Source organism: Lepidochelys kempii, chromosome 4 (assembly GCF_965140265.1).
Source record: "Lepidochelys kempii isolate rLepKem1 chromosome 4, rLepKem1.hap2, whole genome shotgun sequence".
NCBI lineage: Eukaryota > Metazoa > Chordata > Testudines > Cheloniidae > Lepidochelys > Lepidochelys kempii.
This window is the reverse complement of record NC_133259.1, coordinates 122,252,499-122,269,183: the sequence shown is the minus strand read 5'-3', so window position 1 is coordinate 122,269,183 and position 16,685 is coordinate 122,252,499. Positions and strand designations below refer to the sequence as shown.

The 16,685-nt window shown below is 41.5% G+C and overlaps 1 protein-coding gene across 5 annotated transcripts in view; it reads right to left on the bottom strand.

Annotated features, from left to right (window-relative positions):
* Positions 1–16,685, bottom strand: part of ZFYVE28 (zinc finger FYVE-type containing 28) — a 309,168-nt gene that overhangs the window by 13,733 nt on the left and 278,750 nt on the right. For all 5 annotated transcript variants that reach the window (XM_073342720.1, XM_073342722.1, XM_073342719.1 and 2 more), the window contains 3 exons: positions 13,955–14,109; positions 13,116–13,232; positions 12,338–12,442 (listed from right to left, as the gene is read on the bottom strand). In XM_073342720.1, the coding sequence (XP_073198821.1) occupies positions 12,338–12,442; positions 13,116–13,232; positions 13,955–14,109 (377 nt within the window). The remainder of the gene's footprint in view (positions 1–12,337; positions 12,443–13,115; positions 13,233–13,954; positions 14,110–16,685) is intronic.

Sequence of the window (16,685 nt, the reverse complement as noted above, 5' to 3'; positions counted from 1 at the left end):
TACAATTGATACTGAAATTCTGATTTCTCTCTGTCTAAGGAACTTTCTCTCAATGCATTTCTGGGGCACAGTAAAGTTCTAATCTTTTTGTAGAGCAAAAACAAAATCAATCAATACATTGGGATTTAGAAACCATGGGAAAGTTGTGGTTATTGTGGTGCCACACGGCAGCAGTGCTTCAGAGCAACTGCAGGACTCTATATAACTCTATACAACTGCAGTTTCTATACAACCAGAAAAAGCCCCAAAGAACCTACAATCTAAATAACATACAGATAATACAGATCAGACCTGTAAAATAGAATACAAAGGATGAAGATTCCAACTGGATTAGATGTGATTCTCCTTGCAGGTTCCCTGGACTTAAGTCAGACCAAGTTATTGTTACATAACATGAAACCAGACCTATTAAAAGCTGTGGGTCTGGAAATTTGGATATTTTATACAAATAATGAAATACACTATTCTACTCTATGTTGGCTTTTATGCAGCGCTCAACACTGTAGTATCTGAGCAACTTTCTGTAGTGCAGTGGTTTTCAAGCTGGGGAGCGCTGGGATCCGCAGACTATGTCTAAGGGATCCATGAAAGGTTTTTGTTACCATAGAACAGTGGTTTTCAACCTGTGGTGTGCAGACTCTTGGGGTCCGCAGACTATGTCTAAGATTTCCAAAGGGGTCCACACCTCCATTTGAAACTTTGTAGGGGCCTGCAAATGAAAAAAGGTTGAAAACCTGTGCCGTAGTGCATTAAGCAACGTGACTAAACATCAGTCATGTGTTGTTTATTCTCTCATCCTCTCCCCAGAGAAGCTGCACTAATTTGAATATTTGATGATTACATTTTTCCTCATTTGCATAAACCTGTTGCCGGCACCCAGTGCCAGAGGAAAACAACAGCAAACCACAGGACCAGATCCAACAATACCCCCTTGGGTTCACCATCTCTCTCCCTCTCTCTCTTAATCATCTCTTAAGATTCCTTTGTCTGGCTTCCACCTTTTTCCCCTCAAGTTTCCCCTGTCCAGTCTCGCCCTTTCTCTGGCTCCCCAGAAGCAGTAGAAACTTTTCCCCTTAGTTCTGGAGGGGCGAGGGGTTACTACTCCTCTCTTCTCCCCACCCTCCAAGGAGTATATCTTGGTGCTGGGATCTAGAATGTAGCTCCCTTCCCCGCCTGCTGCAGAGGGTTTCCTGTCTTCCTCCTGCTGTGGATGGTAGTGTGCTGCTCCTCCTGCCGTTGGGCTCTCTGTATTGCTGAGCAGCAGCTTCGTGGAGGAAGTTCTTGATCTTGCCAGAAGGACAATTTCAGGTCCTATATGCTAGGCAGTTCAGCTTACTCCCTGAAAACCAGACATTCAAGCAGCCACTCTGGAAGCCAGGAGAAGGTACCTGAAATCAGGATTCTCCCAGGGAAACTGGGAGTCTTAGCAGGTAATGTGTGGAGCACTGTCTCATGGCTCAGGTAGAGCTGCTGACTAAGGAAGAGTTTTGCAACAATTTAAATGATTTCATTTACAAAATGCTGTTGGTCATCATTATAAAGACCAGAGCAGCTATAGGCATTTAGAGAACAACAGGAAAATTGGTTGTTCACATCAGGCTGACAACTAATTCTGATTTAACGATTACTAGATACTATATTCCGCAAATGCTCTAGTGTGTGGTTTCCCGTGGCTATGGGAATTAGGGTTTAAGACCTGGGCTGAGGGATACTGGATATAGTTAACTCTGCATGTTAGAGAGCAGCATGGAGTTATGACTAGGCAAATGTGGGGAGAGAGGAGAAATTATGTTATGTGTCACAAACAGATGCAAACACATGCCACAAATAGCTATTTACGCTGGCATTCATGACACCTACACTATGTCTGGAGTTATGACTAGGTGATGGTGAGCACAGTGGTGTTATAGGAATGGGAGTGGGATCAGAAGAGAAAAATTAGTGTACTGTTACATGGTACAAACAGATGTTTTCACATGATTACCCTGGAAATTCACAGCAAACATGTTATGTCTGGAATAGAAGTTGTGTCTGAAGGGCTATGACAAATCTATCTTTATAGAGCACAAATAGCTGTGTGACACATCCATCTTTCCTCCAGAAAGTCTTTTGATTTGAAATCTCATGCTTATTGTTACGACAGAGATGAATCTGACTTTCTCTTTGTCTGCCCAAAACTCCATGACCTTGTCTACGTGAGAATTGTTCAGATCATAATTCCCAATGGGGAAGGCTCCATCGGTGGTAGCACCAGTGGAAACTGTAGTGCAGAAAAAACTCAATAAGTTGCCTAAGGTTAGACATCACAGTATTAAAAATACCCAAGCCAGTCTCAAGTATTTACACTACCGCTTCCAGTGATGCTGCCAGGAGACCTGCATTTATTGGGAATTACAGATTAAAAAATTCCTAGTGCAGACAAGTACTAAAAGAGCTTGTTATAAAAAGTCTATTGAAGAGTAAGGCAAGGTATGTGAGGTAATATTGTTTATTGGACCAGCTTCTGATGGTGGAAGATACAAGCTTTCAGGCTTCACTGAGCTGTTCTTCAGGTCTGGGGAAGGTAACCAGTGTCTGAGCTAAATACAAATTGGGACAGACCGTTAAGGGGCTCACACATGCTGTAAAATGAAGTGGGCAATTAAGCGTTAGCAGGCAGTGAGGTGTGTTACAAATTGTTGTAATGAGTCATAAAACCAGTGTCTCTGTTGAGTCCACATTTTTTAGTGTCTTGCAGAGTAATGAATTTAAGTTCCCTGTCTTTTGAAGGTGATTTGCAGGTTTAGTTTGAGGACAAGAACTGAGAGGTCATATATGGATTGAGTGCTTTATGAAAAGTGTTCACTCACGGATGATATGGTGTTTTTGTCTTCTATCATTTTCTGTGCAAGTTCATACGAGAGCATAGTGACTGTCTATGCAGAGTTAAGGTTCATGCTAAAACTGAAACTGAGATTTTTACTAATTTTAATCTCATGTATAATTTTTCTTAATGCTGTATAACATTTTCCTAATGTGTGAGGATACTTTTTTTGTAAGACAAATATATCTCAATCTTAGCTGTGCGTTTGCAAAGATTTTTGTAGTGGGATACCAAATAATCCAGAGTTTATTGCATTTCACCTTCACAAAGTCACTAGGTTTCCAACTCATCTATCCTTACCAATGTCAGGGGATTCATAATAAAAATTCATATTTGTTTTATGATCCAGACCAGCTGGTGGATTTTAAACAGAGTCAGAATGAGAAATCTGATAAAACTGAGAACGGTTCATTATCTCCATCTGAGCTGGGACAAGAGCCACTAATGGAATTTTAGATCTATTTATTCATCTTTACTGATTGAAAGTAATCTTGTATATTTGGGCACCATTTGCAAGGGAATACGGTCTGTGATTGTATATGGGAATTAATTAGAAATATTTGGACATTTCTTCCCTGTTAGGTAGTCTAGTGAACTCTTTTAGTGTGAAAGGTATTTATGCTCTTTGATGAGAGCAGGAGCCAGGGTTAGAGATATGTTCATTTTCTGTAAATTTGTTCACTTTATGTGGAAACATTAATTTAAAAAAAAAAGAAGTGCTTGGAAGTGTAGAAATGCTACACACAAAAGAGTATCGTTGACTGGTGCAATCCCAACAATGGCCTTCAGGATGAATTCATTGGGAGGAGGCAGACATAGAATCATAGAATCATAGAATATCAGGGTTGGAATGGACCTCAGGAGGTCATCTAGTCCAACTCCCTGCTCAAAGCAGGACAGATCCCCAACTAAATCATCCCAGCCAGGGCTTTGTCAAGCCTGACCTTAAAAACTTCTAAGGAAGGAGATTCTACCACCTCCCTAGGTAACGCATTCCAGTGTTTCACCACCCTCATAGTGAAAAAGTTTTTCCTAATATCCAACCTAAACCACCCCCACTGCAACTTGAGACCATTACTCCTTGTCCTGTCCTCTTCTACCACTGAGAATAGTCTAAAACCATCCTCTCTGGAACCACCTCTCAGGTAGTTGAAAGCAGCTATCAAATCCCCCCTCATTCTTCTCTTCTGCAGACTAAACAATCCCAGTTCCCTCAGCCTCTCCTCATAAGTCATGTGTTCCAGACCCCTAATCATTTTTGTTGCCCTTCGCTGGACGCTCTCCAATTTATCCACATCCTTCTTGTAGTGTGGGGCCCAAAACTGGACACAGTACTCCAGATGAGGCCTCACCAATGTCAAATAGAGGGGGATGATCACGTCCCTCGATCTGCTCGCTATGCCCCTACTTATACATCCCAAAATGCCATTGGCCTTCTTGGCAACAAGGGCACACTGCTGACTCATATCCAGCTTCTCGTCCACTGTCACCCCTAGGTCCTTTTCCGCAGAACTGCTGCCTAGCCATTCGGTCCCTAGTCTGTAGCTGGGCATTGGGTTCTTCTGTCCTAAGTGCAGGACCCTGCACTTATCCTTATTGAACCTCATCAGATTTCTTTTGGCCCAATCCTCCAATTTGTCTAGGTCCCTCTGTATCCTATCCCTGCCCTCCAGTGTATCTACCACTCCTCCCAGTTTAGTATTGTCATAAATATAAAGGGAAGGGTAAACCCCTTTGAAATCCCTCCTGGCCAGGGGAAAGCTCCTCTCACCTGTAAAGGGTTAAGAAGCTAAAGGTAACCTCGCTGGCACCTGACCAAAATGACCAATGAGGAGACAAGATACTTTCAAAAGCTGGGAGGAGGGAGAGAAACAAAGGGTCTGTGTGTCTGTCTATATGCTGGTTTCTGCCGGGGATAGACCAGGAATGGAGTCTTAGAACTTTTAGTAAGTAATCTAGCTAGGTATGTGTTAGATTATGATTTCTTTAAATGGCTGAGAAAAGAATTGTGCTGAATAGAATAACTATTTCTGTCTGTGTATCTTTTTTGTAACTTAAGGTTTTGCCTAGAGGGGTTCTCTATGTTTTTGAATCTAATTACCCTGTAAGATATCTACCATCCTGATTTTACAGGGGGGATTTCTTTATTTCTATTTACTTCTATTTTTATTAAAAGTTTTCTTGTAAGAAATTGAATGCTTTTTCATTGTTCTCCGATCCAAGGGTTTGGGTCTGTGGTCACCTATGCAAATTGGTGAGGCTTTTTATCCAACATTTCCCAGGAAAGGGGGGGTGCAAGTGTTGGGAGGACTGTTCATTGTTCTTAAGATCCAAGGGTCTGGGTCTGTAGTCACCTAGGCAAATTGGTGAGGCTTTTTACCCAACCTTGTCCAGGAAGTGGGGTGCAAGGTTTTGGGAAGTATTTTGTGGGGAAAGATGTTTCCAAACAGCTCTTCCCCAGTAACCAGTATTAGTTTGGTGGTGGTAGCGGCCAATCCAAGGACAATGTGTGGAATATTTTGTACCTTGGGGAAGTTTTGACCTAAGCTGGTAAAGATAAGCTTAGGAGGTTTTTCATGCAGGTCCCCACATCTGTACCCTAGAGTTCAGAGTGGGGGAGGAACCTTGACAAGTATCATCCGCAAATTTGCTGAGAGTGCAATCCACACCATCCTCCAGATCATTTATGAAGATATTGAACAAAACCGGCCCCAGGACCGACCCCTGGGGCACTCCACTTGACACCGGCTGCCAACTAGACATGGAGCCATTGATCACTACCCATTGAGCCCAACAATCTAGCCAACTTTCTACCCACCTTATAGTGCATTCATCCAGCCCATACTTCTTTAACTTGCTGACAAGAATACTGTGGGAGACCGTGTCAAAAACTTTGCTAAAGTCAAGAAACAATACATCCACTGCTTTCCCTTCATCCACAGAACAAGTAATCTCATCATAGAAGGCAATTAGATTGGTCAGGCATGACCTTCCCTTGGTGAATCCATGCTGACTGTTCCTGATCACTGAGAGTCTATGCTACACTGCAGTTTGTGGTGCCATCTGTTGGATGACAGCAGAAACATTTATCCGTTTGACATAATCTGGCATATATGAGGGGAAAATCTGCATAATTCATGTCAACAATGACAACTTGGAGCACCTCACTGACTTGCATAACCTGCTGTGTCTGTAGGGATTCTGGCCTGAATTGCTTGGGGAAGGGGGTTGTGTGTACAGTTCTTGTGCAGAAGCCAGGCAGCTTTAACTCCAAATGCAGGTTGAGCTAAAACTTTCTAAACCTAGGGAGTATTTGAAAGTCCTGAAACTTTTTACCAGTAGTTCATTACTTGCCCGTATGCCTCCACTCCCAAACAGTCAAAAAATCCTTCAGTCTTTACACCCTGAACTAATGCTGGCACTGCTCTTCCCATAAACTTCAGTGGTGCCACTTAAATGTCCCAGTTGCTGGCAGGACCTATTTTTTTCAGTCTGGTTGTTTTGTATGGGTCATTCTGGAGGCCAGAGAATGAGAGGCTAGAATGACTGCCTTGGCATAAGCAGTCTCATTACCAAAGATAACACTGTGGAAAGTCCAGTATGTGAACAAACGAGGAGCCGGTCCCTCCCAAAAATTACTGATTATCAGAATGTGTCGTGCTTTGACTTCAGGAACTACCTTTCTTTATCTAACTCTTGATAGGCTTGTGTAACACCGAAACACCCCAGTCACTGGCGGGTGGGATCAAACCTGGGACCTCTGGAACTACATGCATGAGCCTCTACTGCATGAGCTAAAAGCCACATAGCCCTTAGGTAAGAGAGTCATTAATCTCTCTCTCTACGTAGTCTTGGTGCTATTAGATGGGACAGAACACCACACTCAGGAGGTGTGTGGGTTACACTTGCCGAGAGCTCTACTTTACCAATAGCCATCTACTTATATGGCCCCCATCACTTAGAACCCGTGACACTGACAAGTCCATCTAAAATGGTGAGAAAAATGAAGTTTCTTTTCTTTGCTTAAACCATTTTTTTCTTCATTCTTGACTAGAAAGGATGAATTTTAGACCCCAACAAGCCCAAATTTAGTTAAATGAGACTCTATGGCTTTCCCTCTCATCTTGTCCGTATATTTTAATTTCCACCTTTTCCAGCAGTGGCAAAAGATATACTTCCCTTCACTTCCTATTTTGTGATACAGTCCCATTGCTTTAGATGAACTGGGGAAAACTGTAGCCACTCAGACAGAGTGACTGAGGCAGATGCAATCAACGAAGTCAATGGAGCTGCACTGATTTACACTAGCAAAGGATCTGGCCCTATGACACATCAGTGTTATTTTTACATTAACTCCACTGGAAGCTGGATCAGACTCCTAAAATGCTAGTTGCTCAAATCCTGATTAAAGCACAAATGAGAAAGACATTAGTGATATCATTCTGGTCTCTAGCATATTTCTATCATCCATATCACAGGATAGATTTTATGTTCTTTTGGAGCAAGGAATGTGCCTTTTTGTGAGTGATTAAAAATAATCACCATAAAATTCTCAGAATCAACAATTTTTAACGAGGAGGAAAGCGTCTATCTCTAGAAGTAGCAGAGGATTTTACAGGTCAGGAATGAACTGCCCTGCAAGAGTTTCATTGGGACCAATAGCATCTGATGTAGAGGGCCCCCATGCCATACACACATATCTGACTAACTAGCCAGAATGCTGCCCTTAATTCCCAGTCTGTGCTCCTGTCTTACTCCAGACAGAATTCATACTATCATAGAAATATAGAGCTGGAAGAGATCTCCAGAGGTCATCTTGTCCAGCCCCTTACACTGAGGGAGGACCAGGTAAACCTAAACCACCCCGACAAATGTTTGTCCAACCTATTCTTAAAAACCTCCCATTATGGGGATTCCACAACCTCTCTTGGAAGTCTATTCCAGAATTTAGCCACCCTTTTAGTTAGAAAGATTTTCCTAATATCTAACCTAAATTTCCCTTGCTACAGATTAAGACCATTTCTTCTTGTACTACCCCTGTTGGACATGGAGAACAATTGATCACTGCACACCTCAGAAGCAGTGCAAAGACTTGGGGGAGTCAGGGGTAATGGAGGAGCTGATGGAGAGGGAAGTAAATTGCTGGGAAGGAGCCTAGTTGTGAACTTGGAGGGTTATTGGGTATGAGTAGGAAAAGTAAGGAACAGGTTGTTTTTTTGTGTGGGGGGGAGAGGTGGAGGGATTGTTAGGGAGCTTCCCCCATGCAGACCTTGGCTGACCCCTAGTCTCTCCCATTCAGTCAGGCACATCTGCCCCTGTCCCCATATGTCCTTGCACCCCCTGTCCACATGTGTCCCTCGACTCCCACTGAGACACCCACTCCCCCCATCCCCTCGTGGCCCTGCATCCCCTCCCCCATCCCCATGTGTCTCTGTGCCCCCACCCAGCCATTCCCCTGTCCCTATGTGTCTCTGTACCCCCTCCCCCTGTCCCCATGTGTCCCTGTACCCCCTACCCCTACCCTGACCCAATGTGTCTCTGTGCCCCCACTCAGCTACCCTTGTCCCTATGTGTCCCTGTACCCCCTCCCAATCCTCATGTGTCTCTGTATCCCCACTCAGCCACCCCTGTCCCTATGTAGCTCTGCACCACCTCCACCATCACCATGCAGCCCTGTGCCTCCATTCCCATTCAGCTCCTGCCCCAGTCTGTCCTCTCCCACTAGTCCTTATGACCCCCTGTCTGACCCCCCCAGCAGCCGCATGCTGTCTGTCTCCCCATAGGCCCTGTTGCCTGACCTGGCCCGACAGGCACTGCAAAGAAGGCAGGCACTTTCTCTTCCTTAGCTAGCTGGGAGCTGCTGCTGTGTTCTAGCACCACAGCACTCTCTGGTGGGCAAAAGGCAGAACTGCAGCAATATTTCAGCAGAAGCTTTTTTCTGCACAAAAAATTAAAAGTATGCGTGGTTCATTAATTATGCACACACACAGTAGCGCAGAATTCCCCAAGGAGTAATCTCTCCTCTGCATTCAAGCTGAGATCTAAATTACCTATCTATCTGATCTCGGGTTTCCTGAATTCAGAAGACTTTGAATAGAAAGCAATGGTATGCACAGCCTGTATACAGGTAAGTACTGAGCATTTCAATACACAGCTAACCAAATATGCTTTAGAGACCTGTCCTGGAGCAGAGAAGTCTGAAGTTGGGGTCTCATGCTCTGAAAGACTATTAAAGTGGCTTCAGTGGAAGCTAGAGAGACAATGATTAATGGTTGTCTGACTGTCTTAGGGTTTTCTATAGAACCCATCAAAGTGATATTGGAAGGCTTATATACATTTAGCCATTACATATTATACTGTATATGGTGCTGTAGCGGTGCCGACTTTCTAACATACTGGGTGGTGCTTGACCCCCTGGCTGTGCTCCAGACCCAACCCCCACTCCACCCCTTCCCCCAAACCTCCACCTCGCCTCTTCCCGCCCCCACTCTGCCCCCACTCCACCCCTTCTCCCAAGTCCCCACCCCACCTCTTCCTGCCCCCGCTCCGTTCCTCTCTCTCCCCCGCAGTGCCTCCTGCACACTGCAGAACAGATGATCTGCAGTGGGGGGAGGTTCGGGGGGGGGAGAGGAAGTAGCTGGCTTACCAGTGGAACTGACTGCCGGTGGGTGCTCAGCACCCACCATTTTTTCCCGTGGGTGCCCCAGCCCTGGAGCACCCACAGAGTCAGCCTATGGGTGCTGTGTTTTCACAAGCATGTTTTACAAACATTAACTAATTAATTCTCACAATGCTGTCATGAAGGAGTGGCTAATCATTAGTAACTTCTTTTAACAGATGCTGAAAATGCAATAGAAAGATTAGGTCTGATCGCCATATTTGGGGTCGGGAAGGAATTTTCCTCCAGAGGAGGCTGGAAGAGGCCATGGGGGTTATTTGTCTTCATCTGTAGCATGGGGCATGGGTCACTTGCTGGAGGATTCTATGCTCCTTGAAGTCTTTAAACCATGATTTGAGGACTTCAATAGCTCAGACATAGGTGAGAGGGTTATTGCAGGAGTGGGTGGGTGGGTGAGATTCTGTGGCCTGCATTGTGCAGGAGGTTCAGACTAGATGATTATAATGGTCCCTTCTGATCTTAATGTCTATGAGTCTATGAGGTGATTTGCCCAAGGTCACATAGCAAATCACTAAAGGTCTCAAACATTCCGTTCCTATTCTCTAATCACTAAACCATGCTGCCTGTCAGTATTTTTGGTAGATGATTAGAACAAAATATTTAAACAATGTGTTCTTCTATATGTAGTGTTCCATGTAAAGCTAAGCATGTACACCTCAGAACCAATCAAATTCAGCCACCACTGAATTTTAAGGAAGTTCAGATACAGACTCAAACTATGTGGTTGGTTCCATACCTGTATCTATACACCTAAACCAAAATTGGAGATAGGAGCTTCTTGGATGCTTGAATCCTGATGTGAATTTTGTGATTAGGTCCCATTTCTAACAGCATAGAAAGAGGGGCCTACATTTTCAGAAGTGGAAGCTTCAGTTTTAGTTCAACTTGAGAGATCTTAAAAGGGCTTTGTTTTCTAAGAGCGTTGACCTTTCAAGACGTTTGAAGTTGGAGGTCAAAAATCACTAGATGACACTTTTGAAAACTGAGAATTTCCTATCAGTTGAATATCACTGAGAGTAAGATGATTGCCAGACTCCCAGTGGGATGCAGCACTTGCATTTAGCCCTAAAAGATCAGACTTCAAAATACAAGTTATTTTAGAAACCTCTAAAAATGATCTAAGATATATTATTTATAATTTCTTTTTCTCTTAGGTGGTACAGCTTGATTTCTGATGCTAAGCCTTATACTGGCTTTATATATTGAGCGATACAAAAAGAGTATCAATAACATTTTTTTTAAAATTCTCAGACATTTGTAGAACACTTCTGAAAAATTATGTTGATTTTATAAAAATGCATAATGCTGAGGCATGGTATTCATTTGGAATGACCTATATAAATCATTTGTGGTTTTTCCCTCTTACTTAGTAATGCAGTAAAATGACACACATGCCATATAAGCTTACACACCATATAATTATGTATTCACTATATACAGTATATCTCTATACTGACACAGATATACATACTGTACATACAGGATTTTCAGATCTCAGGTGAAGTTTTGCAGGGCTGTCAGTTATAAAAAAAAAAAAGGGTATACATGGTAAACCTGAACATGTTCCATCTGGAGTCATGACCCCACGGAATCCCATGATGCCATTTTTAGTCACTTTTCAGAGAACAGCCACACTTTTAATCAGCTTTCTTTTAGTCCTAATCAGCAACTTTTGTACCTAAGTCAGTGTTGTTGGGGTACCATTAAAAGTAAGATCCTAAAGTTGAGACAGTCCTCAAAATGCATTCACAAGAAAAATTCTAATGAAATGGGTTTTTTATAATGATGCATAAGCAAAATGACTTTGAGTGAAAAAGGCCTTTGAAAACCCATATTTAAAGAAGATAAGAAATGCTGACAGAAAAGGATCATTGTGTTTTCCATAACTACCCTTGAATAGAGTAAGGGGTAGAATAGGATGATATCCACATATTGAATTATAATATTGAAATATAAAAACAAAGGATTGCTAATGATAAGATTAAAAGCTTTGATAGCTACACTTTAAAAATCTGTAATTATGGGTAGTGAATGAGTATAGAAGAGGTAACACTTAGGCCAAGGCCTTGGTGGCAAAAGTATGGTTTTGTCGATTCTTCTTTTACAAAGAATCACTGATCTGCTTAAAATGACGTGATTGCTCACAGAACAAAGATAATACGTTGTGCAGAAAGTTTTAAGGTAAAAACACACAAACCTGGAACAACAATAAGTCTTTTACTGGGAAAACCCAGGGGCACAAAACGACATGACATAGAAATTGCACAAACAAAAAAATAAATAAATGCGGAAGATGGGTAATCGAAGTTTGCACATATGTAATTTTAGGTAAGCTCTGAGTTACCTAAAACCCAAAGGGTTAATGTGATTGCAGAAGCCGATTGTGATTACCAAGCTGACTGCAGAAAGGTTAAATAATCTGTAATGTGGTAATGTATAAAAGATCCCAAGTCAACAAGACCCAAATCGGAGAAACACCGGACCAGGAATGGAAGGACCAGACTGAAGGATCATTCCAAGAGATCAAAGGAGGTGACAACCATCATGGAAGACGTAAGGCCTTCCTGGTGCTCTGGAATGTGGTAACTTGGGCCCTTTATTAATTTCCTCTTTTCTGTTATCATTTGTCTTGCATAAATGTATGTTCAGACACTATAAGTGACAATATTTCTGTCTGAAATAGTATATAAAGGTGAAAATTGATAAAGCCTAAATTGGGTGAACTCGTGACTCAGTTTCCCACTTTACCCCCCAACAGCGTGCCCTTATTTGAATTCTCAGAAATGTTAAAATACCTTCAAAGTCTCCATCTCTGGCCTTTGCTGCAAGTTCTGAAGAAGATATGGTTTCCTGGCATAAAGCACAATCTTCCAGTGTGGCATTCCTTAAACCCTGATTAACTGAAAAACATGAAACAAAATGAACTTAACATCACATATTAGATTGTGATAGCATATCTTTTTCGTAGTCTTTTACCAATACCGCAGCAAATTATTGGGAGGTCCCAGCCACACTTAGGTTACATCTACATTGCAGCAGGGTGTGTGATTTGTAGCTCATGTAAACCTATCCATGCTAGCTCTCTAAATATAGAAGTGAGGATGTCATGGTGTGGGAGTCAGCACCAGCTGTACAAGGCAAGTACATACCCAGGGGTGGTCAGACAGGCTTGCGCAGCCCACGCTGAAGCCTGCAGCTCTGCATCCTCTCTGCTATTTTTGGTGAGCTATCTAGAGTACAGCTAGCATGAGAATGTCTACAGGAGCTACCATTCACATCCACAGAAAAGAAATACTATTTCTTGCCTCGTATCAGTAAGCAAATGGGCAGAAGCACCCTGGACACTCTGTCTTTTGACTTTTGGTGCAAGGCATACTAACATGTAAGTATATTTTCCACTGACATATACATTTACATACCATTTCTATGATCTCATTTTACCAAGGGTTAAATGACTGTAGAAGAGCTGAGAGTTATTTCACAGGAACAAAAGACAAATCTCCTACCAAATATTTTAAAGACCTATGCACAACTGAAAAGTGCAATAGAGAAAATATACTTCATTATGTTCACCTTTCTTCTGCTTTTCCTTGTCCTCTGTTTCGGGTTTGGTTGCCATCACTTCAAATAAGGTCTTTAAGATGCTACGCAAATCACTGGCATAATTTGTCTGCAGCTGGTCAGCCACACCTAGCCGGTGGTGGAAATGGGTAAAGCCATTATTATTTGAACATCACCAAAAAAAATGATCCTCTAAATATGTACAATGCTGTTATTAATGATTTTATGTTTAAAAAGACTAGGGAACACTTATAGTTCATACTGGTAATAAAATTAAGATCATAACTGAAAATTTTATTTTTAAAAGAAATTAGATTAAACTACAACAACAGTCAAGACTTTTTTGTCCCTAAAGTACTTGTAATCTGATATGCAATATCTGTAGTGTGCTTTTGTCATAAGAACATTCTGAGATTTTTTAAATATGAATTACATTGTTACAGAGCTAGAAAAAGTTATGATAAGTTACAAGACATAAGTTATGATACAAGGACTACTACTACCAAACGTCTTCATTCCCCTCAGGAATTTCTTCCATTGGAGTCTTGGGACAGCACTGGGAAGAGGAAACTCTATGAGGATGAAGCACCTACATAACCAAACTCCTCCTTAACTGCAGGTTTCACAAGTCCCCAAACACCAGTCCTGCAAGCTGCTCTGTACAGGCAGACACCTGCCCCTGCAAGAGCTGTTTGCAGGGTAAGGCCCTAAATTACAATCCTGCAGCCACATCGTATCTAGTCAGTGCTACATCCTATATTTTCGTGCACACCCTAATTTCATAACAGAGACACAAAGAGAGAAAGATGAATAAAATTGACATTCGTAACAAACAAAGGGAGCTCTCAGACCTGAGATGCAGACAAAGAGTCGGTGAATAAGGTCATTGCTGCCATGAAATCGGGATCTGATCTTTTCTCTGCTAGCAATTTTAGCTGCCTGCAAGGCAAGCTGGATTTCCTCCTGATCAATGTCATCGGATGAACAGGAGCTGGTCATTAAACTGCTGTAGGGGACAAAATGTAAGGAAGAAAGGTAACTTAAATCATCACTTTGTCTTTCAGAGAACTACTGGCCTCTTAAAGGATTTCCTGCTCAAACACTGCTCTTACCATAAAACAAAACAAATAGTTGTATATTCTAGCTGACCCTTCTGTTCCAAGCCTATTTAATTACTATGAGGGCCAATTTTCATTCTATGGCATATTTATGAAATAACATTTAACCAGAAAGCCATTTGCCAGTATTTTATTGGACTCTCCTTTGTTACTATGAAGTGGCAGTAACCATTCCATAATTCAGTTCCGTTTCCAGTGTAAGCCCAGTTCCAGTTACCACCACCCCCTAAAATCCATAAAAGAATATTAGCCTCAAAATGGGAAGGTTAGATCTGGGGCCAAGTTAGAATTTTTCTATCAATTTTCAAGTTATTTGGAATAGGGGTTCTTGAATTGAGATCCTAAAACAGAGAGGTTAACCAGAATCCAAAAATCATTCTAGTTTTAACTGCCACTTTGCAGGGGGGGGAAAGGGAAAGCAATCAATTGTAGTTTCTTTAGTAAAGGTCTAGCACACAGACCAGATTAGTCCATTACACCCTAATTTTAGAAGTTATTGAGATGTTAAATTGTTATCTCAGAATGGCTCATCAGCGCCAATGAGCTTATAATAGGCCACCAAATGACCTTAAGAGACTTAAATCTTCATTTTTAAAAAAAAGTTACTCCCTAGTCTTTTCTTCTTATAGAGACAGAGTTCAAAATGTAAACCAATCCTCAGGGAGGCTTCCCAGTGGAAACAGGATATTTTCTCCACCAAAACTGAAGTTAATCAAACAAGCTATTTTAAAAGGTGTTTGCCAGAGTTAGAATATCCAACAGTGGTTGGATGTGAGCTGCAATTAAAATTGAATTCATGTAGTCGAGGCAAAGGAAACATGCATTCCTCTACTCTAGTCCTCCGAGAAAGTTAGAAACTCAAACTAATTTCCTCATATATATAAAAGAGAGTCTTCTCATCAGTGACTAGGAAAATCTAGAATGCTTTACTCATAATCACGCAGTAGTTTTGCTAACTCCAGCCTTTTTTCCCATTATACACATGGCATTGAAAAAATAAGTTCACTTTACAACTTATTAAAAATAGCATGCTGAAGGCAATCATTTCCTTCTTCACATTAGAGGCCAATCCAATAAGGTACTGACTGATATGTTCAGCATCTTGCAGCATCAGTCCCCAATACTGTATGGCCCCAAACCAGTTATTCAAATGTCAGATAAAGAGCTAATGTATTTATTGAGATGATTTTAAACCAATAATTTGTGGGGCACAGTTTTGATATTCCCCTTATGAGCTATACAAGCAGAGTGAGTGCTCAAAAATGTAATACCGTAGATATTAGGCTGTGGAATTCTGAAAGTCTTACTAGAAGTCTTTGATCTGAAAATGACATACCTTACTGGTTCATTATAAAAGGAACACGGATGAAAAGTTGGGTGGTTGGGATCACTCAGAATGCAGAATTAAGGTATCTTAAATAGTTTAACTGTGATTTTCCATACTTTCAAATATTTGGGTTTCTTGCAAGTTTAACCTTAACCATCCTGTTTAACATTTGTTTTTTGCCTAGGATTAGTGAAGATAACCAAATTTCTCTCTCTCAACCAACTTATCCATGATTCTCAGGGGTGAAATCGTAATATTTGTGATATCTGTTGACATGGAAAGGTTTCAGATATCACTGACTAAAGGCAATGATTTAGCATAGGTTCAAGCAAGATGAGTAAGTGCTTTGAGAGGGAATAAACTGCTTGCAAACACAAATTGCAAAGGGCCAGATATTGAACCCCTTACTTGCAGTGGGGAGTAGTTAGACAATTAGTCCTATTGACTCCAAGAGGACAAATTGTGTAATTTCTCACCAATGTGAACTTGGGGGATTGGGGAGTTTCCTATCTGGTCCTAACCAACATGGCAAATGGAAAGATTTTTTTCCCTATCTATACCTACATATGAAGTAGGTATATTTTTCCCTATATATATATATGGCTAATGGTGAGAATAAACATTGTGATCTCATTGGATCTCTCAAGCTAACCTGTGTTGGGCCTGTATGGGAACCTTTACGGAAAACCTAGGTGCAGCAGAAAGTGGGTCTGGCAATGCAACAGATGACTCTTTTCCCTCTGAATCACTACTGAGGGAGTGTTGCAGACTCCAGAGCATGCGGTTAAGTGGGCACAGAGCTCTGTGAGGGGCCTTTCAGAACATAATATATTCAGTCATTTCAGTTTTCCAAGAGTAAGAGGTGTTCATCTCAATGTCCTGGTCAGATTCTTATCTGGATAATCATGTTTTACCTACATAAATTCCTCCTACTATTTCAAATGGATACAATTTTATTCACTTCCTATTCCAAATTACTAACAGTTCTGTAGTGTGCTGTTAACATCTGACACGCTCTACTACGTAGCTGGCTGAACTTCTGTGGTGGGTGGAGATTTCTTACTACAAAAATGCTTGGGAATTCTGGGATGAAAGGTTTTATATAATTATGATAGACAGATATAAATTATATATAAT